The sequence below is a fragment of the Cariama cristata genome, unplaced genomic scaffold (genome assembly GCF_000690535.1).
Source record: "Cariama cristata isolate BGI_N322 unplaced genomic scaffold, ASM69053v1 scaffold12167, whole genome shotgun sequence".
Lineage (NCBI taxonomy): Eukaryota > Metazoa > Chordata > Aves > Cariamiformes > Cariamidae > Cariama > Cariama cristata.
This window is the reverse complement of record NW_009626156.1, coordinates 28446-53824: the sequence shown is the minus strand read 5'-3', so window position 1 is coordinate 53824 and position 25379 is coordinate 28446. Positions and strand designations below refer to the sequence as shown.

Sequence of the window (25379 nt, the reverse complement as noted above, 5' to 3'; positions counted from 1 at the left end):
CTTAACGGTTTTTCAACTGTCCCCCGGCTCAGACATCTCTTGATGTTTTATTTATGCTACTGAATATGCAGATATTTAACACCCAGCAGTATTTAGCTCAGCTCTTCCTGCATCTATGTCTTTATTTACCAGAAGAGAGCAGCAGCAGAGAATACTCACGGCTTTTGCGAAGACCCCCATAAGCTCTGGGAACTGATGTGTCAGGAGGGCTAGCATGGCTGTGAAAGAACATAGTCCAGCAGTGAAGAGGATGAAGAAGGGAAGCTCTTTCTTGGGGTAAACTGAAACTTCATGAAATGCTGTAGAAAAAAAGATGGGAAGGGGAATGCATTGTAAGTTAAAAAAAAAAACAAACCCACAACACAAACCCCAAACAAAACGAAACCAACATTCTTACATGGTTTAAACAGCCAGAGACACCCAAAGAAACTGTTGAAGGAAAAAATACAGAGAAGGTCTGAAACATCTAAGGCCAACATTATTGTTGTGTCAGTCATCTCACTGCCAAATAATTCTCATCTAAAGATCGTATTTCTGGCTTACTCCAGTCCTATGCACATGTTACTTTTGCTTTCCTTGTGTCAGCACTAACTATAACGCAGCTGTGCAACAACTAACCCCCAAAAACTAACCTACAAATAAAACATCCAGGTTTCTAAGGCAGGTCATTGACTAGGCACATGGCTGCATGTTTGCCAATGCCGATAAACAGAGAGCGCAGAAACACGCACCTGGGAGCGGCAGCGAGACCAGCCTCGCAGGAGCATGGCTATAGATCGGTTCACGCAGGCTTTAAAACTACAGCCTTTGTAACAGTAAATTCTGAGGGTTTAAGCTGCGGAACCAAGAAAAGTTATCCTAAAAGTTATCCTAGAAGTAGGACACATAAACACGTACTCTAAATTCAGATTTTCAGAATTCTCTGTATACTTATACCAATACAACATTTTTTTAAAGTGTTAAAACCTGGAATTTAAATTAATACTGAATTGTTAAGGTGTTTGTCAGTGTACACTGAAAGGAACACAGAAATTTCCTCGACTCCGTTATGAAAAAAATCGCTCACTGGGCTTTGGAGAAAGCAGCACTGAGAAGGCTAAAAGGGTCAGAAGAGGATAATGAGTGTTTTACTGGAAGAATATATCCCTTAAACTTTTATGGTGGCTCATACTGAAGGTGAAAATTTGGCTGGGTTGGCAAAAGGTCTGGCAGACTCTCATTCAGTCCATCGTTTGGAGCTACAGTCACGATAAATGCAAACTTTGAAACATTTTTTTCTCATATAGGACCAACCTCAAGGCTTCCCATATACTCAAGTGCTATGACTATTCATACCCACAAAACATTACTCTTTGACTTTCCTACTTTCTCTGCTTCAGTGACCAGCTCTCACCTCATCGTACTTGCAGACAACATAAGCACAGGGCAATCCAGCAACATGGCAGGGCAATATTCTTGACTGCATTCATCCAGAGTGGAGGGGTGTCGCAAACCAACAGCATTTTTTTTTTAAATTAAAATATTATAAACTAAAAATATGTATGATTTTAGGGTCTGCTAATTTGATCAGTTTAAAAAGAAAAACACAGATAATTTGCAACTTCTCTTTGATTTAAATTAAATGTAGAGATTGGGAAATACGAGATCATGGACTTTGCAAGTCTAAGATTTCTTGTGTTCAGTTTTTTGCACTTGTTTTGACACAAGCTCAAACTTGTTGTTCTGCTCTGTCACGGCAAAAGTTTTGTGATCGGCATTTTTAATTCGGATAGCCTATCAGACCTTAGTGTTCTGATATCGTTCCAGCTGACTCTCCTTTAAAACACATGCAATTAAAGGGTGTGGACAGGTATGCAAAACCCCTTGAACCGACCTGTGTCTGTCACGGTATGTTAAACCCTTCCCTACTCAAACCCAAGAGATTTTGCAGTGAAAGGCATTTTCCATAACTGCCAGAGCAGAACACGACTGTCTGCATATGCTGTTAAAGAGTCCCTCGCTTCTGACATTTGACAAGAATGATTAGTTTTGCATCTAAAAAGAGAACGCTGAGCTATTCTGCATGACTTTGTCATTCCTAAATCTCCTGGCACTCCACCCTCCCCAGCTCAGCATCCCTCTGAGTAAAGCAGAGCGCTCTAAGAGGTGTTGTTATAATTAGGGTGATTATAACAGGGTGGGGAGATACTGTCAGTTGCCAAGGATTTCTGTGTAATATCAGCGAGAATGTACTGTGAAGGAGAGACTCACAATGCGTGGATTTTTGCTGTATTATTCTCACCTAATGTTTACTCACATAGGCTCATAAAAAGCGGCAACACTTTTTTCTGCCCAAACCAGAGAGGCTCTAAATGAAAGACTGTATACAAAGAGTGCAAATGCCCTCAAAACCAGCCTTCACAGCAGAAGGAGGCTACATTTTACTTTTTCCAGAACAGATTTCTCTTTATTTCTTCTTCAGGACAGAGAAGGTGAGAGAAGAATCTCCTTCCTTGCATCAGCTTGTATTTGCCTCCTCTGCCCTGACCCTGCAAACCCCTCTGCACTTGCCCGTGTTCCACTTGGGCTCAAACAAAGTCCCACTGTGAGAAAACACGTGGGAATGAAGCTAACTGTTTGCAAGATTGGCTGCTTCAGCTATCTTACTCTGCATTCTTGCGTTTCACTGCATGGGCTGCACTAAGTCTCATTACCTTGGACTGTAACGCTTCTTGAGGGCTGGGTCTGTCTTTGTATCTGTATCTCGCAGAGCACCGGGAACAGCGTTGGCACTTTGCTAATACATGCCATAAACACCTACAGTAAATGACTGAGCTAATTTCACATCATTGTCTACATAATAGCACACACACCATTACATGAAGAAAACCCGTTCTTGCTATTTAAGACTGCTTTTCAGAAAAAGCCAGCGTAACCTGTCAGAATAACTGCTGCGTTAATGATCCAGCTGTCCTCCAGCAGGTTTGATCTTGCCTTGGAATTTAAGCAGCGAATATGTCTACAAAAGATTAACAAGGCTGCGCTACTGTGCTTTTGGTTTGACGGGATGTTACCTGTGATGAAAGATCAGACATATTTTCCAGCGTCGAGAACAGCAAGATCTAACTGAGTCATAGCTCTTCAGTAATCTCTCTCCCTGTCCCTACGCTGTCGACAACAATAAAGATAGCTAATTGTTATGAACTATGGCTAGGAGCTGCCTCTTAAACCATCACGGGAGCTCCAGAGACTCTCTGACAACCCGGTTATTCTAATCCAGCGTATTCAATTTAAAAGGCATCAATGGAGATCAGTGCTGCGAGACTTAGGTAAATGATTCTTTGATGTCAACGGTAAGAAAAGTTGAACTCACATGGTAGTAGTTCTCTATCTGCAGTTTCTGTACAAATAGGGTACGGGTAGAAAAGATGTCCTTTTTCCAGTGGGTAGGGGATCATTCTGAAAGCTGAAAAGAAAACAACACCGTGCACAAGTTACTGTGAGCGTGGCAGGCACTGGACATACTTAACTATAGTTACAATTTGGAAAAACAAACATAGGCTAAACATAACATTCATATTTGGTCGCAAACAGCATATAAATCGCTTCATGAACTGCCAAAAGATAAATCCACACTTAGCTTTTAATCCCGCAATCACTTATGTTTATTTTTGTTCTTGGGAGAAGGTATGAGCATAAAGCGAGACCACATTACAAGGACGTACATCAATGTTTGCACGATCAGAGCCCACTGGACTTACAATTCAATGGCCAAATTTACACGTTTTGTCTCAGGCTTTTAGGTTGCAGAATTTTTACATTTCAGGGGAAAGAAGTGCATCTGATATAACTGGTATAGCCTACAAAAATGACCAGCCAAGCTTGTGACTTCAGGCCAATACTTGCAACCTCTGTGCATCAAACATGACAGAAGTTCTGCATGAAAAAAAGTACACTACTTTTTCCCCATCACACTCTAGCAAACCAGGTAACACTGATGACTCAAGCCCAGAGAACCAGTTTTCCAACACAGTCATGTTTTCATTTTATATTTGGCAATCAAATATTATTAATACTGAATTATTAAAACCAGGTTGCTCACATGCATTCTTTTTAAATGCAGCAGATCAAGTCAGGTTTCCAATATAAATCTTCAGGTCATGGATTAAATAATACTTAATCTTATGCATTTTTAAAATTGAAAATAATAACAGAGAGGGAGGGAAATGGATGAATAAATCTGGATGGCGATGATGTCATAGGCCATCTGAGCGTGGTTTACGGAAACGTAAGAATACTTGATTGAATTATAGCTTTGCAATCAAGGCATCCTTTTCCATTATCCTATATATTATTCTCACTGTTAAAATGTCATCAACGTGTTATTCTCACTACTCCTATGAACATAAGTCACTGAAGCAATATTTTCCTCAACAGATGTCCTAGAAGCCCTCTCTATTTCGGATGTTAAGTACAGCCCACCACCACGCGATAACACTCCATTATCTCTTGCTCGCAAGGCAACTGAGGAATTGCTTTAAAATACACAACACCCCAATATTTTCAGCTATGCACACTGCATTTGAAATAATGTTAGCTGTACTTTTTGTGCAATTACGTGAGTGTGTTTATTCTCGATTACTATGTTTAAAGCAATAGTAAAGGAGGCAGAAATCCTCAAAGACTGTAAACCAACCTGGGCCGTAACGCTCTTCCAATATTAAATCCCCCCTCGCCATAGCACCCCAAAAAGCCAAGTACAAACACAATAATCCAAGCCTTGTATGATCTTCACATGTAACAAACTTGAGTGCCTGGACAAAAACATATGTGGAGGGATGTTCGATGCTCATTACTTCAAAATCACTAACACAAGTTTTTCCTTCCGATTTGGCTTAATATTTAAACAGATGATCAAGCCTCTTCTGCCTTCCTCTAAATCTCAGTAGTATTAAGATTCTAATAAAAACAAAAAGGGATAGTAAAGATGTTGCTTTTACAAACCAAGTGGAAAACATCTGAATAGATTTTGCTGAATTTAAAGTCAGCTTTGACATGAGACCAAATATGGCCTATTCACAGCAGAACCATTTCTTTAGTAATGTTATCGGCCATGGAGGAAAGTGCTCTGGTTCATCTCCATCAGTTTGTGTTTAGGTAGGTACTTCTCTGCCTTACTCTTACAGTATTATCTGGTCCTGTTTTACATTCCTCGAGTCAGGTAGCACAGAGGCAGTCTGCCATTCAGCCCGGTGCTTGCCATAAGAGCCGCCGTAGCATTTGAGAACCCCTAGGTTTTTCTTCTTCGTGCAAACACTAGGAAACAGGACACAAGCTCAGAAACCGATGGTGACAAACAAGCGCCTCAGACTCTTTTGAAATTCGGTTACACTTGAAAATACAGACCTTCTGCACAGAGCATGTGGATCAAACCCAGAGCAATATTTCACATGGTGTCACCTGGGCTTTTTTCAGTTGTGCTATGAATAAAACCGTATTTTGACTGATCGAATGAAGGCAGAGCAGGAAACAACCAACATTCCAGTTGGATGATGATAATATTCTTATATAACCTCACTTTTCTAAATTATTGAATGCAATTTGGGAAAAAAAAAACCCCAAACGGTGAGAATTTCAGAGTTTAAAATATCACAAAGACATTTCTGCATAAATTTCGTTAGAGGCTGTCTTAATTAGGAGTGACCTTATTCTCCTCAGAAGCATTCAAAGTGTCCCCCCTCAAGTGAGTGATTTTATGTACTTAATTCTGCCCAATTCCCACAAGGTCAGAACCGAATGGTGTACATAACGTGGGCAGTAATTCCTACACACAAACTACTAAAGTGAGACTTGTGGGTGTTTAAGCACATTGACAGAATAGTACGCTTTAAAGACATGGCAAGTACAGAGCTACCTAGAAAGAAAGTGAGGGCAACCGACCATGTACTGTACGTAGACTGGTGGTTAGAACTAGTATCTAATTAAATGTAATTTCTCTGTCATGTTTCCACTGGTTTTAACTTATAATTGCACAGAGATGTCAAGGAAACCTTTTGCAAGTAAAGGACGTAAGAGTGACATAAATAGTTCACTACATCCGTAAAGAATATTACCCAGAGTGAGGTATGGACCAAAAGTTATGATTATCGGACTAGATACTGGTGAAACTATTAAAACCCATGGGAGTCTTTATGCATGAGTAAAATCTGAACAAAATTCTGGAGGACTGGTGCACTGCTTACCTCTCTCTGAAATCACTCTGCAAAATGACTTATGGATTTTTCTTTAACAACACGACTCATTTACATCTTTACAGGCTCCTACACAAATATTAGCTAATAAAGTACATATTCCGATTGCTGTGGAGGTAATCGGGAGAGGAACCGGTTAATGCAGTTAGATGGGACAGGGAAGCCACTGGGAAGGAAGATGTGACAGAGAAAATAATAGACTGGGAGAAATGACAGGAAAGGAGCAAGCAGGCAGGACACAAAACAATGTGGCAGAGCAAACCCCAGGGAGCAATGGTATGGATTACTGAGCAAGGTGCTCTATGCACCTAGAAATAAAGCCCATCAGGGAGCCTACACTGCAAATTAGGCAAGTTCTGGCCATTTCATAAAAAAGAGGAACTAGATTACATCAAGAAAAACCTGCGTTAAAAAAAGCGCACAAAGGCTGATTATAACAGTCCTTTTTAATTCTCTGAAACCTGAAAAAACCCACATCTCAAAGACAGGATAAGACAGGTCAGAAGGTTAGTATATGACTTTTGGAGGTCATATACTCCAACCTCCTACTCAAAGCAGGGTCACCTTCAAAGTTAGGTCTGGTTGCTCAGAGCCATGTCCAGCCGAGCTCTGAGTATCTCTAGGGATGGAGATCTCACAACTTATCAGCAACCTGTTCCAATGCATCACTACCCTCATTCTGAAAACATTTTTCTTATATCTAGATGAAATCTCTTGTTTCAACTTGTGTGTATTGCCTCTTGTCTTTCCACTGTGCCATTCTGTGAAGACTCTGACTCTGTCTTCCGTATCATCTCTCCGTTGGGTTGTGGAAGACAGCAACTGGATCCCCCCTTCACCTACCAGCAGTCTTTTCCAAGTTGAATAAAACCAGCACCCTCACTGTCTTTTCCTACATCACATGTTCCAGTCCCCTTTGCATCCCAGTAACCCCCCACTGGAATCACTTAAGTTTGTCAATTTAAAAAAAAAAAAGTCATAAAATACTGTATCGTTTTATACTACACATTAATATTCATCTGCCTAAATGGCACCTGCATAATTTCCCAATATCAAAGCATTCAGAGAACCATAGAATGGTTTGGTTGGAAGGGACCTTAAAGCCCACCCAGTTCCAACCCCCCTGCCATGGGCAGGGACACCTCCCACCAGACCAGGTTGCTCACAGCCCCATCCAACCTGGCCTTGAACACTCCCAGGGATGGGGCAGCCACAGCTTCTCTGGGCAACCTCTGCCACTGCCTCACCACCCTCACCGGCAAGAATTTCTTCCTTATATCCATTCTAAATCTACCCTCTTTCAGTTTGAAACTGTTCATTGAAATAACGACAAACAAATCTCTACAACTCTGGAATGAGGAAGGTAAATTATTATCCCCCTATCCATGAGTAAGAAAATATGTCTCAAAGAAGATGGGAAATCTTGTTCAGTATTACACAGACAACACAATCCAAGATTTCAGAACCCTTTTTCTCATTAAATGATGCTTGTGTTTTCAGTTTGAATTTCAAATATTCCAATGCTGGTGAGGATATACCTGACCTCCAAAATTCCCACATACTATACTTCACAAAATGCTATTACTTTCTCATGACATTCAATAAAAATATTTGATTAGCTCTTTTGTAATAAAGAGAATTACTTACTGCCTTCCCATGTACAGTGTAAGAGATTCAATGCCCCCTCTACTCTTTTCCAGTGTTGAAGATGAAAGAAAGCATATGCTATTGCTTCACTGTCCCCTCTCTTCAGAATATGTTCAGGGGGCAGAATTAAGCTTTTCATTTCTAGTAGATACTGCAATAAAAAAAGCAGAGCAAATTATTTCAGAGGTAATAAAGACCACAAAAAGCTGCCTGCAATTCTACAATGCACACTGAAAGGTCTATTTCCCTAAAGTACTTTCCCTCATAAGTGTTTCATCAAATGTGTAACATCACCAACTGCACTTGAAGATAATCATTGAATTATTCCCAAAAACTAAGATATGCTGACAGATGGTTAATGTTCTGCTCTTCAGCTGTAGTAGGGGGACTACAGAGAATTTCAAAATGAGATGCCTCTCTTATCAGAGGAGATGGAAAAAAGGGCTCAAAGCAGAAAAGAGAATCTAGTTACAAGAGCTTTTTAATTAAAAGTGTTTATAATAAAATGAAGAAGACATTAAGCACTCTGATGGACATAGTCTTTCTATAAGGAAACATGCCGTACTCATAGTTTGCACGCAGGTTGCTTTCCTGCATTGCCATCAACTGGTTGCTGGGTCTACGAATACGCAAGGTTGGCAGCCAGCTAAGTAGATATCAACAAGGTACAAAGTAAAAAAAAAGTTACAAAATGTAACAAATACCTGATTTACAGAAAAAAAAAACCAAATTGGATTTTTAAGCTCGCTACTTGAAATAGTTATTGAAAATGGTATAAAAATGGAAAGCACCGCTGACTAAACCCACGAGCAATCTTCCCCATCGCTGGATCTCCCATAGCAGAAGCGGATGAAGCACACGGAGGGTTCATGCCACAGGAGAAGAGAGAGGTCCCGGACATTATTCAAGCAGGTGATTTTTCCTCTTTTCCCAGCCCATGAACTAGAGCGCTACCAGTTCAGCAGACATTATCTCATCACCGGTGTTACTACGTTCCAGTTAGTGGAGGGGAAAGATACACCCCTCGTTGGCATGCTTTACAGAGAAAGGAATGACAGACAGACATCACAGGCTGCCAATCAACTCCTGGTTGTCAGTTCTCCTCCAAGAAGTGTAACACTTCCCAGCTGTGTGCTGACTGCTCTTCGATAGCATAGGGAAACCGTCGCTCTCTTCCAGGATGCCCAAGAGCAAATGTTCTCCCCACCAGACCATTTAAGTTAACCCAAAAGGCAGCCGGTGAGTCGGGCAGTAGACCGACAGGCCCTACCAGAAGGTTTGGCAAGAGAAGTTACGGTTAATCATTGGCCTCTTAAACGTCGGCTTTTGGCAATGTGATGAGCTGGTGCAGAAAAGAGGAGAAAAGAGGGTAAAAGAAAGAAATTGAAAATCAGCCTTGGGGAAAGGAAGAGGAAAGGCCAGAGGGAAATGACAAACACTATGACGTCGTGGAGGGCATCCCTGAGCCAGTCACTCCTTCACCTGAAGGAGCCGGGAAGCAGCTAGCAAAGAGACCGTCATCAAAGCAGAGAACTGTCAACCCTGGGAAACATAAATACTTTAAAGAGGAAGGAGAAATCATGCACGTTTCTGATGCAGGTAACAGTTATTAAAGGTGGAGAAACTGAATTAGCAGTGGGAGTGATAAGTGTGATACTTGGATTTTCCCTTTCAGAGAAAACAGAGAGCTGCAGAGCAGGGGGGCTAGTAGGCAGGACAGGGATTAAGAGTGACAGAGAGGACAGAATGAAGAGCTGACAAGAGGGAGGGAGCTGCCAGGCTTACACAGATACATCAAACATTCTTATTCGCTGTCCTACTGAATGCGCCACCCTTTTAAAAACACGCATTGTACCTGCTGAGCAGATTGGAATACAGCTGCAAGAGCTGCAGGTTTCTATCTGTTTTATTAATGCAGAACATCACTCTTATTCCCATACTTTTTACAAAAGTAAATGAGAAAGTAAGTTCTCAGTATTTCAATCAAAGGGAAAAAAAAAAAAACTAAACCCAAAGCCATGTCACTATTTGTAGGTAAAGAAAAAACAGGAAGGAATGTCCTACTTCTAGGAGTGCTGAGATGAAAACATGTTATTTTGATTCTTACGTATTACTTGTGATCAGCGATTAAAACCAAATCAAGTGGAAATAGCAGATGGAAGGATATACCTTGACACTTGCAAGTCATTCTTAGTCCTCACTCAGTTGTGTTGACTTCTCAGTCTGCATTCTTCTCAGTTTCAGAAAGAAAAACCTATCTATAAAAGTTCCTCAGATCAAAAATGTGCAACACTCCTCCCTGATCACTCTATCACAGCTACTTTCCCAAACAAAAAGTCCATAATCTGGTTTGGTGATATTCAAGAAGACCCACAGACAAAGCTGATGGATGGCTCCTAGCAGTTTCTGGTTTACGCACAAAGGTCAGCCACACCTTCTGGGGATACAAGCTGTCAGTGAATTTATTCTGGAGGCATTTCCATTGCTAATTGTACGCAGCCCCAGAGAGACCTTGTCTGGAACGCTCCGTACGGTTCTCAGCAGGCACTTGCAGAAATGTAAAGATCAAATTCTACAAGCACAGAATAGAGCTAATCAAAAAAATGGCAAGTCTGCTTTGTGAGAGGGCACTCGAAGGCCTCCATCTGTTTGACTTCTCTAAACAGGACCAACAGGTACCAAAAAGGTACCTGGCTGTAGGTAGGGCTCGATTATTATGGAAGGAGAGATACGACTGCCCATGAAAATTAGATGGTCCTGATGTCCTAGAATATCAGATCTATTTGTGCCTTGCTGTATTTTCAAGGAGAGTCCAAGGAGGGCACTCAGATTCTTGGAGGTTTCACTGACAGGGCTCAGGGTCTGCTTGGAGATAGGAAAGCCGAGGGCAGCCCCCTTTCACAGTAACTGCAGGCTCCTGGCACCCAGGTACTTCACAGGCAGGAGCCAGCCCCAGCAACCTGTTGGGTTTCTAGCAGTTGTCCACGAAATGAACACGGTCCCCCTGAAACTTTTTGGTTTGGACAAGTAGACAAATTCCAGCAAAACAAAATTAAATGAAAAAAAAATCTTTCTTCAAAAACCACCCAATAAGCTGCAGTCCTCATGCTGCCCATATAACGTGTGAATCACAGTCCTGATGGACTCCGGCACGCAGCAAGTATATCCAGCTCTTGGAAAAAATCAGCCAGAGCCATCTGATTGTAGTTTCCAAGAGGCTGCTATTGCACGTAATCAAAGATACGACACTCGACAGGTACAGCCTTGTCTTCAGCCACCAAAGACTTCAGGGTGGGAATCTGACTACTTATATCTCAACATCTCCAAAGGCCTCAGCCCAGAGCACAGCCCTTGCTGTTACAGGACTAATAGGGACACAAGATCCTACCGTACCACTAAAATTCGTACCAGTATGAACTCCTCCTGGCTTTACAAGAAAACAACCTACACCTCTTGACAGACTCCCTATTAACTGTAGCTCCTGAGACACTGCATCCTCTCAGATTCAACCACGACCTCTACAATTTAAGTAACAAAACCTCACTACCTTTTCAATCCTTTGAACACGCAGGGAAGAGAGGAGCCCTCTGTTATCCTGACAGGGCTCTGAACCCAAGCGTGGTTCCACTTCAGAGGGAGAGTCAAGTAACAGGCAAAGGAAGAACCTTAGCAGAGAGCTGGCTATCATGGAGGAAACGGAGATGGCAAGCCCAGCACATCTCCAACTGCCTCTGGTTTTCGATGACAAATGAAGAAGTTTAACTGGAACAGGAAACAGCATGTCACCACCACCTGGGGTTATCATGTTCCTTTAAAAAAGGAATCAGCTCAGAAAAGAGAGTTTAGAAAATTTCAGCCAGAATGACCTAGTCTTAATCAAGTTATGCGCAAATACTAAAGTTGCACAATGATTTCTGTCATCAGCAGATGGCTCAGTCAGCCCTTCTCCACTGCGTCGTTTTGGCCTGGATTTTTTTGGTTGTCTTTTCTGTTCTTCTGGTCTCTCTCTCCTCTCACCCCAACCTTTTTCCTGTCCAAACTCTGTATTTTAGGAGTTACAAGGGCAGCAGTGTATTTCATGTGCTTCTATAGAGGGCTTCTGGGCCAGTTACACGACATTGTAATAGATATCGCTCAGCTACAGCCACTCTGTACACCTACGGGAATATGCCTTTGAGCGAGCATTTGGAGGATGACAATGGACCGTGCAACACGGTGGAGTTTATATTTCTCTTCCTTGAATTGACTGACTATATATTATTTATTTTGTAATATCGACAGCACTCTGGCTACTAATTCTCTTCTTCTGGGAGTGCTTTTAACATTCCACATTAATGAGCTATTTCAGTGGCCTTTTATAAAATAAATCAACCTATCTCATGCAGGTTTCCTTCTTTTCCTCAATTGTGCAATTTGCCTCTGAAATTACAGCTCGGGCTGCAAATAGGCAATAGTCACTCCCGCACCTGTGAGAGCATCCCTCCAGGCCAGAATATGAGAATTTAACATTGTTTGAACAGGAACTCTCCTCCTCCCTGGGGGATGAACAGCACAAGCTTAAAACAGTCCCAAAATACTGGTTTCTACATGCCCAAAGAAGCCACTTTTAGGTCACCTTACAAGTTCTCATTGGATTGATGGTAATGAAGAAGTTTGGCCTTTTTGCTGGGTACACAAAACCAAATCACTGTCTCACTGAACAGTTAAAAACTCTCCTAAACATTTCTGGAATAGTTTCTCTGTAATATCACGGGGTGTGCAGAACAGATTCATTTCCCATCTGGTATACGAATTTGTTTGCATTATTTGTTTCTATTAGCAACTACAACTTACTATAAACCACACAAGCATACAGACAGACAGTTCTTATTAAAAAAATTTAAAGTAAGTCAGAAAGAAGTGAGAAGGGATAAAATGGAAAGCAGGTAAATCTTTAGAAGTGTTTAAGTCAACGGTTTGTTACATCCTTTTAAGAAACTGTTTACATGTAAAATTGGCATTTCCTAAAGTAACACAAATATTTAAGTTGTCCGATTCAAATGGAGCGAACATCAGTACTCTCTTTATATCAACTCAGCTCCTGGCTTACATAGCAAACCCATACAACTGTGTGCAGAGCACACTTTCGCCTCACTTTTAACAATTAGATATAGAGACCATCATCTATTTTCTCTTTCCTTTGAATTTACTGAATAGCTCATGTCTCACGGATCCCAGAAAAGAGGGGGGGCTTTTCAGGAGGAGTTTGAATGCAAGAAGGGAGCCTTGCAAATCAGTTCAGCAAGGGTGTTCCACAACTGAGGAACATCCCAGCAACAGCTGTGGTACTTCATCAGCATTAGCTTGGGATAGCTGCGCTACACACAAGTGGGGAAGCTCCAAACACAACATATAAATAATATTAATGAAATTGTGTGTGTGTGTATATACACACATACTTTTTTCCCACGCAGTCCACAAATTATGTACTCTCCATGACAGGATGTACTACTCTCCTTTCCATACAAAACCCTCTGGAATTACAGTGATGTACTACTCTCCTTCCCATACAAAACCCTCTGGAACTACAGTGATAGCCCAAGTGCTTCAGTGGCAATAAAAACCTTTTTGTTTAACTCTTAAATTTTTGAGCAGCACGTTGTCAGACAGTGTCAGCACAATTCCTTGGGACCAAAACTCCAGACTGCATGGCACTACACTAAAACAAAAGGATACTAGTTCATAGAATCTCATTTAAGACAAAGATGCTTGAAAAAAAATTCAGACAAATCTTCAGAAACAAGTGATATAATTTGTTGTGATTCTTCTCACAGCTCTTTGCTTTGTTCTCTTTCCTGCTATACCACTGACTTCAACCTGCTACCGGTTCTGTTTTTCTTCTGCTAAAAAGGACCCTGAAAACACTCTGCCTGGTGAAGTGTTTTCTTTTTACATAGGCAGTCTCTGCAATTTGCTGTAGCTGAGTTGTTTCAGGAACATAAACAAGTCAAACACTAGATAGATGTAATATCTTTTATCAGATATTTTTCTGGTACAGCTTAAAAAATTAAGCCACTTGCAAGCACAGAAACTTTTTTTACAGGTAAGATGTCTTCAGAATCAGACGTCTGGATCAGTTTGACAGTGGTTCCATTTTCGCTGCAGTCAAGAAGGAGATCACAGCTGACACACCTGAGCTGGTCTTACCCTGCACAGCTCAGCGCCCAGAAAAAGCACAGCCAGGTCAGCGGCCCAGCCTCCTGGTGAGATCCGGCAGGCTGCACTGAGCTCTGTATCGCCTTTCTTCACTTAAACCAAATTCTGGTACCTTCACGTGTCACATCTTGACTCCAGTGTATTCCAAAAATAATGAGAATTTATCACCTGTGGCTGAGACTTAATGGACTGATCTCTGGGAATTAAATTGTCATTGAAGTGTACTCAAAAATGGAAGAAGAGACGTGTGTCAAAAGAAGGTGATTTGCTGGAAGGGTGGCTGCCTGAAGAAAGACTGTCAGCTGTAGTAGATCTCTCTAAAAGGCATTTTTGTACAGACAGAAGATAAAACCCAAGGTGATACGTAGTCATCTAGAATCGGTGAAAGTGAGTGCTAACATCTTCATGACATACATACCGAGAGGACTCCCAGAACCATGCATACACACTGGTTTCTCTGTGGAAGGCAGGTGGTTTTGCAGGGTTTCTCACCTTTAAGTAAAGATGGAAATCTGGGACTTTTAAACTGCTTCTTGTTAAGGCGTTTCTGCATCTTTACATTACACTCAAAAGAAAGTGTAAGAAGTACACCTGACCTCTGCAACACCACTATGGACCACTGGACTGCAATTTGGCCTTAATCTTCCACGGAAAAATGAGCAGCACTGGAAGAATCCCATGGTTGTTTTACGCAAACCTGCCACAGGTCACAACGGGAGACCCAGTCTCCCGTCCTTGCTAAATCCAGCTCAGCAGCATCTCTCAGTGTGTTCAGCGTGTTCCCTGCATTCCCTTTGTCTCAATGTCATTCGCAAAAATCCACTATTTCCAGTTAAATGTCTGGAAAATGCATATCCAGTAACACTCTTTTTATGTGACAATTTTAAATTTTAATGATTTGCACTGAAAATGGTAAAAACTCCTTTTGAGACAAACTAGAAATATATCAAACTTTTTTTTTCTTTTTCTTTAATAGTGCAATTCCCTGCTTTCAAGGCTTCTGCTGGGAACTTTGCAAATGCTTTAAATAATTTGTCACCTTTGTAATTTATGTCTTCCTCAGTCTGAACAAGAGACTCATTAGTGTTTAAATCCTAAAGAAGCTTTGAAGGCATATTAGCTTTGCGGCACTGTTAGATTTCTTGTGATGCTGCTTGCTAAAACTTATCTCCATTTCATTAAGAACAAATTGGATATGACTTCAATCATAATTGAGTGGAAACTGAGGTGTAATATCCATACCGTGCACAAAATCATAACCAAGAATATATTTTTGCCACCTTAATATCCTTTAGCTAATGGCAGAAAGAATGAGTGTGAAATCAGCAGTGCTGCCTATTAATCTACACTAGGCTACACCGTTTCAATGTTAAAATATGAACTAAAAAAATCCCTAGAGTCTGCTCCCGTTACTACCTTGTTATCCTGATAATTTATATGTTTCACAAAAGTTTTCAATTTCAAAATGACAGACTTTGAAAAACTGAGGGAATCAATTAACAATGTGAACTGACCAAAAAGCTCAGGAATTTAACTGAGGAAGAGGACTGGAATTTCTTTAAATCAGAAGTACCAAAATAACACCCAATCTGCATTTCACACATGTCAGAAAGGAGATTCGGCCTTGTATTGAACAGCCCCCTAAACAGAAGCTGGCTAGTGAGAAGGAGGTCACAAGTGATGAGTGAAAGTACTGATCTACAAGAAAAGCAGGATCTCGGAGATCTGGAAGTGCAGAGGTTACGGAGCAACTGCCGCAACTTACGGTAAGGTAGATTTTGCAAAGGAAGTCAAACCGAAGAAGAGCAAGCTCTTAAGTATAAACAGAAAAAGAATAAGCGAAAAGGTAGTAAAGGAAGACTTAGTCTCAGTTTCATGGCAGCGCAGGGCGAGGAGGCAATAGCAGGATGGACATCAGGAGAATGTGCAGAAGTGGAAGCCACTGCAGCCAGTGATCTCCGTCCATGAACAGTGAATGAACCGGTCCCAGAAACGGCCAGACTACCGCAACTGACTTAAAGCAAAAAGATCCCCGCCCAGCATCAGGTCATCCAGTGATGAGAGAAGTAAATGCAACGCCATTCATTTAAAGAGGAGGGGAAACAGTATGTGTTAATATGGAATCATTAGTATGCAAACTGTTAAAAAAATATTTTGATGGAAAGAATTACCAAAAGCATGGAGGTAAGGGAGGAAAATGGAACAGGCGCCCAAGGATTGCTCATGACAGGCTAAACGGGTATCTTCGCTCGGCAAGATATCTGAGTTTTTTAGGCAGCAAGGACAGAACACTCTAACCAGGCTTCAGTAAAACATTCAGAAAGGTTCACCCAGAACAGGACTGGAACGGAGAGTTAAACAGGCAACCAGGCAGAAGAGAAATATCAATGGTTGTGTTGGTGCAAGAACCATTGGGAGGGAAGAAAGTAAACAGAGTTCCACAGAAGCAGTCCTGGAACCAAACTTCATTTAATATGTTCGTTTTATAGCTTGGCACAAAAATAGAAGATCAGCTATTAATACAAAGGGACTCATCTCACCTAAATCTTGTTGTCTAAAAATCAGGCTTTTACTGGAAAATAGTTGCTCCTTTCATAGTCAGTGTAGAAACAGGCACCTCGGAGGGAAAGTCTGTCTAGAGATGTCTAAGATAGATCCTTCTTTCCACTGCCTGTAGAGGAAGTCTAGATGATTTTATTAAACAAACAGCCTAACTTTCAGATAGCTAAACCATGCTATTAGCGGTTGGCATAACAGATATAGGTCACAGAGAAAATATTTAATTCCTGCAATGCACAAGAATTAACTTTCTGCAATCCATGCGTACATAGGGGAGAGGTTTTGGGTTTATCTTGACCAGACTCAGTGTTCAGCTGTACCTAGCGAATAGGCTCCCTACATTAACACGCACTAGTCTTCTGCTCGCCCGTGGAGGCTGCTTCCTTTCAAAGGGCAATACTGGTCCAAAGGTTTGTGGGGTGAAGTTCAGAGGCAGATCTCCAAGGGCCAAAAAGCATCTGCCTCTAGTTTGCCTTTACAATGAACTTTGAGACTGCAATACTGAGTATCAGGTGATGAAATAATAACATGCATTAGCTTTTAGTAGCCCCTGGGCAAGATTCTTACTGCTGAGATACATATCTAGAGTAGGGCTTAGGGAATTAGAACATAAATCCCTTTTCTTGCTTTGTAGTTCTCAGCAATTCTTCATCTCTGAGCTTTGCATTCTCAGAACTTAATGACAGGGTGCTACATAAGGAATTACTAATGCAACTTATATGAAGCACACCATCAACTCCACACATAGGTTCCTTTGTATAGCATGCCAAAAACATATTCTTACATGTAATCATCAAAAGAAGTAAAACACGTTATTTTGAACTAGAAGATCTTTAAAGACTATTTTGTAAATAATAATCTGTCTTTATGTACGGTTCTGTCCTGCAGCGTAGCATTTGGTGGTGTCTGCTACCGCAATCCACCGTGTAATTGTTGCTCACGTAGAGGACTCACTTCAGCTAAAATTTCAAGTTGCACGGTCCAGAGTAGAAGATACTGAATGTGAAATCCCAAACTAAAAAACTGCATACTATCAGCTTCTTTCCCTTCCGATTGTTTGCTCCCCTTTCCGCCACATCACTCGTTTATCTAACACAGAAATCAGGACTTAGGTCCTCAGCAGCGTTAAAGCTACAACAATGCTTTCTCCGTACTTACTTTTGGCACATGTGGATTAAATTCTACCGCTCTGTGAATAGCTTCTACTGCATTCATCTCTGCAGTACTCAGCCCTCGCCTTGAGGCAGCCTCTGGAGAAAATCTACAAAAGCAAAGAAACAAACACATTAGGTCAGAAATGCTAGCAAGAAAAAGCCAGAAAAGGAATCTAGAACATGGGCCCGTGTAACCAAACTGAGTCAATTTCCTGTGCTCTCCAAACTTCCATAGCAAGTGGAAACTCTGAGTGATCTGTTACATCAAGGCCCATGAAAATCCCAGCAGAAGTGGAAAGCATGTTTGCATCTAATCATGGCAGAAAGTTGGTTCAAACAGTCCTTTCTCTGTCACTAATCTAATTTTGCTCTAGGTGCCTTGCTACGGGGCATATCCAAGGCTGAAATTGCAGAAAAAAGAAAAGCAAAAAAAACCCCAACACCAATGCCAAATTATTGTTGGAGGGTTTCTATTAAAAACAGGTTTGGGGAGGTTTTAGGGAGATTCCCAACCCAATGCCCCTGGGTCAGGTTGGGACGGAAGCACGATGCAGCAGCAGTAGCGGGTGGTCTACTGGCCGCAGCACCATTGAGGGTAGCATGCCCAAACTGTGGGCAAATCATCTGCCCCAGTGAATGAAAAACCAGACCATGCAATCTCTTTCTCACCTCACACCCCACGGCTAACTCCAGAGCTGTACTTGGCAGGCAGACACCACAGGGAAAGCTGTGACAACCTTAGCCCTGCCCTCCCAAGCTGGAGTCGCTGTGTAGGGAGGAAAGATGTTGCAGTAGGTACTGGCGATCTACAGGATAAAAAGAATGAAAGAAAATTACTTAGATCTTGATGTGTACATACACTTTAAAAGCAAAAACTGTCAGGATGTCAGTCAAGAAAATGGCTTTCCACTCTACTTGCTTTCCAACTTTAGGGAGGCATTCGGCCCTCAGGTGCACAGACACAACTCTGCCTGGGATTTGTGTGAAGGCATCTGAGAGCAGAATCGGGATTTTTGAGCTCCATCTCACAAGGAGCTGAGCACCCTTTCAGAGCGGGACAGTGCTCTCAGGTCCACAGGCATCAAGTAGATGTGCTCAGCACCTTGGAAGGTTGAGACCCAAGAGAAAACTGTAACAGGAATGAGCAGATATTTGTGTCTCTAAAAATATGAACGTCATCTACCTCTCAGAATCCCTGACATAGTAGTGCTAAATCCACCTGCCGCTATTTAAGTAGATGAGCAGTCTTCTGACAGCACTTGTAAAATGACATTGCTACCAGTGCATCCACATTTATTGATTACCTTTTTGTGGTCAAGTTTATACAAAGTTGAAGAGGTTCAGCCACACAACACCTTTTAGTCGCATTTTCATTATACTATCTAGGAAGCCAAAGCTCACCCAGACAGTATACTTAAAACTGAAACAAGAATAGAATTTATACTCTTTCTCTTCTTTTCTTCTTCTGTAATATTTGAAGTGCAATGTTTGATCACTGCAAATTTTTCTTATATAGAAAGTCATTTTATGACTTTACTGCAGGACTGAATTCTCCTGCTAACCCAGCAGATTGTTAGGGTGTGGGCTCAGCTAAGAGAAATCTCGAGTTAAATCAGGAATTTTGCTGGACAGTGGTTCTCATGCACTTACTTGTCAGAGACAGCTCTGGCTTTGAGCAATGCAGCTGTGTAACATATTGTTGCTGATTTTGGTAAGCTTATATCTGTTGAAAAGAAAGAAAAAAGTAAACATCTGAAAATTTAAAAGTCTGCAGAAAGAAAAGTGTTTGATTGATACTTTGGCATATGCAAGGCATACGTAAAATTATTACGTGAATTCAGAATACTTTCGGATCTTGGGACTTGTACTCCCATCTCACATGGATTTTTAATTTCCACCCAATATACCGGCTTTAAAACCTGTGTTAATGACCACTGGAACTGCTATTTAAGCAGCAACTGGGTTCATCAGAGAACTAATTCAAAGACTGACATGACAGAGGCATAATGAAAGACTTCACTAGTTCATACATAAATGTACAGGTAACCTGGAATACATGAATTTTTCCATAGTTCACAAAACATCTTAGTAGTAGTTGAGGGCTATCTTATTCGCTCTTCTTGTTTTCACTGAGAAGCAGTTGTCTACGCTATGCGGTAGCTATACAATTTAAGACAACTATTTAAGTAATAATGGATTTGACTTCCAAGCAAACAACCGTTACATTTATTGCAGCTAAAGATCAACAGTAAAATAAGGTGTTTTGCCTCTTAAGGCAATCTTGGACCAAAATATTCACCAGACAATCTCTGGCCATTTTATGCTGTTGCAGAGACACACAGGAGCCACAAACCTGGCTTAACCCACTAGTTCAACTTAATTTATACCTGTTCTCTACCAGCAGATTGGCACAAAGCATCCAGAAGTTGAGTTATAGATTTGTTCCCACTGTTACACAGAAGAATTGACTTCCATACTAGTAATCTACCCAGCAGACATGCATTATATAGTGATGGAAATATTCCAGCATTAAAAAGTTAAAATGACTAAGCTAAACGAAAAAAAAGAAAAAAAAAGAACAACCCCCACTAAAGGCTGGATTCTGCAAACACTTCTGCACGCTGCAATATTACAGCTTCCTATGGTAAACAGCGAATACACAGCGTAGTAAACACAAGGCACTGGAGTAGGCCCACTGCAAAAGCGAAGAGCAGCTAATCTGACCATTGCTCTAAGAAACTACCTATGCCTCTGTTCGTCATTAAAGTTGATTAGAAAGATGAAATTACCATAGAGCTTGGTAACTTTAGGGTTAAGAGAAACTTGTGATTTACTGAACCCCAGTGCCTTGCGAGACAGGGCTCCAAAAAGGAGTTAAAGAGGACAAGCAAGTCATATCTCTGCCATCACCATCCTATTAACAACCAAGCTGAACGTCGTTCTGTTAGACAGAAAATGTTGCCAGAATGACTGAGGCACTTTGAAAATGCTACCTGTTAAATCCCCTCTATTGTCTTTTTACGCATTTGCACTTCAGGTATGAGATGGAAAGATCTTGTTGGAGGCTCCCCTATGATATATTCCAACTATAATTTCACTGGAGTATGTAACTGTAGTGACTACAGCAATTAAAATCAACATCTGGGTGATAGATATGTGAATTACTCCACTAATAGAACCTAGCTACAGACACAGACGTGAGCACACCTTCAGTGACAGAAGAAGGAAATATTTATAAGCACCTTCATAACCCTGCTTATACCAGGTTTTCCTTAACATCAGGAGTTAAAAGTTATTTCCAGTAAAGAGAAGCAACCTTTTTCAGAACATACTGGTCTCTGCCTTTCAGTATAAACCTTATTCATCAAACCATAAATGGAGTGAAAGGTAGAGGAACGGAAAAGAAAAAACCCAAGAAAACCAACAATGTGCTGTCATTTATAAGGTTTTCAACTGGTCAATAGAATACCTTATTTTCCCCTTACCTGCAAGTGTTTCTCTTGGCCATCAAGCCACCATTACCTCAAGGGGAATATTTTCCCCTGTCTCAGTTCAAACCTAGTACCATTGGTTCAGGATCTGACCTTTACAAAATTTTCCATTAATGACACAGAACAAGAGGTCTACCTAGGAGTCTCTGGAAAGACATTTTCCCAAGCAAAAGGCAAACTCCACATATTAAAAAAAAAAAAAAAGGACCAAGAAGAGAATGTTTGCATTGAATAATGCAGCAAGAGCACCACTTCACTTTTCTATCTGCTTGAAGGAGTTGAAAACTAGGAGGAATCAAGAGGTCTGGAGTACGTAACTGAGGTAGCAGAGGAAAAAGAGTTATGTCGATGAACAATGAAAGCTGCCTGCCTAATTTCAACGAAGAAGGCAGGTATGCCAGCAAAAGCCAGAATGACAGCAAGAAAATGTCAATTCAGCCATTAAAACACAATCCATGAGGTTAAACAATGAGACCACTCAACACACAAAACCCCTCTAATCACCTGTATAAAGGCTAGCTTCTGCATCAGATCGGTGACACTTGACTAGAGAACATTCAGTGGAAGTTACGCGGACCAAGTTGTCAGGATTATTACAATTCTTGGCTAAGAGATTAAGATATCGTATAGTAGGAACTGATCTTGATACAGGTTAAATATACTAAAACAAGACACTGTATCACAAAAGAATATCTTCTAGTAGACAGTAAGTGCTCCTGAGCTGGAAACATCCATGCATATAGATTGCAGGACGATCTACAATGAGCTGCTGGCATCTGTAAGGAAGGGAAACGTGGTGAGGCGAGGTAAGGCTCAGGTACTCCACCTGAGTCATTCCTGCACAAGAAATGGGATTTCTCAAGGAATGTTGTGCTGAAATCCGATCACCCATGGTCAAGAACAACAAAAGTAAACGAAAAGACTGGATTGTTTTTGTAACAATCCAAATGAAATAAAGTGTGAGAGAAGATACAACTGTTCTCTACGCACCCCCACAAAGAACACCAGGAAAGGAGAAGGGCTCCTTAGGTAAAGGATAATGGTGGCACAAGCATAAACAGTCTGGAATTAAATTTAGGCTGGAGATCAAAAGGTTTCCGAGAGGTGAATTTTTGAGGCAGATTTCCAGGTAGAAAAGTGAGACAAAACAGCTAATTCTAGGATGGAGTTTGCTCAGCTCATGGAAGGGGTAATATAACGTAGTGAATGCAACAGCGGGGGACCTGACTCACCCAGGAGGCCTCTTCCAGTACTATGCTCCTAATGAGCAAGCAGCAATTATTTAAGGATAATACCTACAGTCCCTTGGCAAGGGAAGAAATACATACAAATGTTCATGTTTATGTTGCTGTGGAGATAGCCCTCAGTAGGTCCATGCCTACTTCCCTCCAAAAATGTTTTGCTTTTTGTTTGCTCCATATTAGACTGTAAGTATTTGGTTCTGCTATATTCTGGTCTGATCACTACAATACTTTAAAATCTTCATGTAATTTAGGCTTCATCTCCAAAACTGGACCCTCGTATTTCAGAGAAAAGCATAGAACAATTATGTCTGGTTACAACTTGAATTTAGCAAGGGAATCAAATCTAAATTAGTCCTAGGAGATATGTCCTCCGTCAGGAACCAAAGTGAAGTTTTCCATAAATGACTGTGTCAGGCTCTGTGAGCCATCTGGCAAAATATCTTCACACACACTGTTTCCCACCCTCCTGTGATTACTTGTGGAGCTCCCACAATGTGCTGAAAGATGTGACTGCTATTCTGTTGTCAAATCCATCAGGACACTTTTGCCTAATAAGAACTGATGTGTCAATCTAAAAAAGGTTCTCCGTATTCCTTATTGCCTGTATCTTTAAACAGAATACAAAATAGTCTAGACTATTTATGAGCATTTTCTTTTGATTAGCCCCAGTCAGTTATGGGGAGGGCTGGGAAAGTGAATTCCTACTGGTCATTTGCTTCTTAAGCAGTTGCTTAGTGAGAGTGAACTAATGGAGAGATGCTATGGCTAGCAACTTGCAACCATAATATCACTACTTCTCTGAATCAAGATATCCAGAATATGCCATTTATCATCTAAATATGTCATGGGATCTATTGTTCTTACAAAACAGCAACTAAACCAAGAAATTATGAATCTGGATATGGACTGGTGCAACATCCCCTATCCAAGTCATCAGAAGGCCCTAAATGTGAAGAGACAGGCGTGCTGCAATTGCTTTAGTCATTAATACATGCAAAATCTAAGTCATTAACCAGAAATTATTCCCTATTTTGACCCCAAAGCGTATGCTATTCCCAAGTCAACAATGCAGATTTCTACGGGCTTAACTTCAGATAGGTAAATAGACTTATCAACATTAAGAGGACTTAAATATTCACTGAAATAAGCTGTAGATCTGGGGCCATTAATTTGCACAATAAGATCCTTCTAGTCAAACTGCTAGCTCTTCTTCATACAGCACTGGAGAGAGACTACATTAAGCTGCTGGAATCATTCACATATTTCCAAATATGTAACTGAAAGCATATCAGCAAACTGGAAGAAGTTAAGCAAAGAGGTAAACCAAAAAAGGGTGGAATACAGGACTTATATTGTGCTGTGGCTCAGGGGTGAAGCCTAGCTCGGATTTTCTCTCCCTCAGTCTGTCTGTAGACTCCAGTGTTTAAGTGATAGGCCAACACTTGCCGTGTCTGCACAGAACTCCCCCAGCTCTTGGCACCTGCAGGCTACAGCGTCAGCTCTTGCACAGGTGGTAGGAAGAACTGCTCCTGGGAAGGACTGAAAGTGCTCTAGCAAATAAATATGTGCAGGCTCGATCAGTGATGACAGAAGAGAGGCACAGTCATTTACAAAGACACAAACATTAAGGAAGAAAGTGAATTAAGCTGATATAAATGGTTAAAAGCAAGAGTAATGGGGTGGAATTCAATAAAGGAAAGTATGAACTGAACATCAGGGGAAAAACACTTTGTCAAAAAGATCTAATATCCTGTAGTATTATCTCCCATGAGAATAGTCATTGCATTTTTCCACAAAACGTGGTAGAAAACACGCTGGAGGGAGCAAAACTACGAACACAATGATCTAGCGCTTACTTTATGCTTGCAAAATATAGCAGTTCTGATTCTCTGTACTTTTGATATTCTTCCTCAGTGGTGGGAAACACCCCAATCAAACACAAACACATAGCCACTGTGTATGTTAAGGCCTGGATTTTGGTCCCCTGGTCGGATGCGAAAAACATTTTAGCACAAACAAAGGTGTTTATTTTGCCATGACCGCAACTAAAACTTAAACTGTACAGTTATGGAAAGATTTTGAGGGTCACTGCTAGTCACTCTTGCTGAGATACATATCTCAGTGATCAGGCAGGTGTCAGCCCCTTTGATTTGACCAAGTTCAATCCTAAATGCATATAGAGGGGAAGGAATCGTTTCTCCTACAGGAGATTAGAAAGAGCCCAGTTAGTATAATTAGGATTAGTATAATTAGTTTAGACTTTTTGTGCTTTTGCACAAGCACGAGAAACAAAAAACCCCACAGAATGATACGGCAAAAAAAGAGACCAGATGGTATGAACAGACACTGAACTGATGCAGAGACCTAGCCGAAGTGACAAGTGATTTTGACGTGGAGGAAAGAAACTAGTTCTTACAAGCAGAAGCTGAAAAAGATGTAACAGGAAAAAAAAAGACAAACTATTCCCTTGATACTGCTGTTACACAAACTGGAGGTCTTACCTGATTTGCATCTCTTGGAGAAGGTAGACTAGGCTTTGGTACGACCTTAACTAAAAGGAACTTTCTCTTAAGGTCTCTTTCAAAGAAAGAAAAGGATTATAAAATAGCGTGCAGGAGGTAATGGTTGCTTCCATACTGCCACTTGCTACGTATTTAGCTCAGAAGAAAACCCTTTCTTGCACTTAGAACATCTACCCAGTTAGCTCCACCAGCTAGAACGTCTCCTCAAAAATACCAAACATAATCATGGCAAGTAACAAAACTGATGGAGTGGAGCTGCGATCTCAAATATATACATCTACACAAAACCCCTGGAGACCATAGCTAATACAACTTAAGATTCCATGCAGTTGGTTCA

General features: G+C 41.0%; 1 protein-coding gene across 1 annotated transcript in view; it reads right to left on the bottom strand.

Annotated features, from left to right (window-relative positions):
* ST7 (suppression of tumorigenicity 7) overlaps nucleotides 1–25379 on the bottom strand; it is a 56222-nt gene that overhangs the window by 6669 nt on the left and 24174 nt on the right. Inside the window, exons 7-11 of the mRNA XM_009703908.1 lie at nucleotides 19436–19508; nucleotides 17790–17892; nucleotides 7878–8028; nucleotides 3353–3445; nucleotides 160–299 (exon numbers count right to left, since the gene is read on the bottom strand). Coding sequence (XP_009702210.1) covers nucleotides 160–299; nucleotides 3353–3445; nucleotides 7878–8028; nucleotides 17790–17892; nucleotides 19436–19508 — 560 coding nt within the window. The remainder of the gene's footprint in view (nucleotides 1–159; nucleotides 300–3352; nucleotides 3446–7877; nucleotides 8029–17789; nucleotides 17893–19435; nucleotides 19509–25379) is intronic.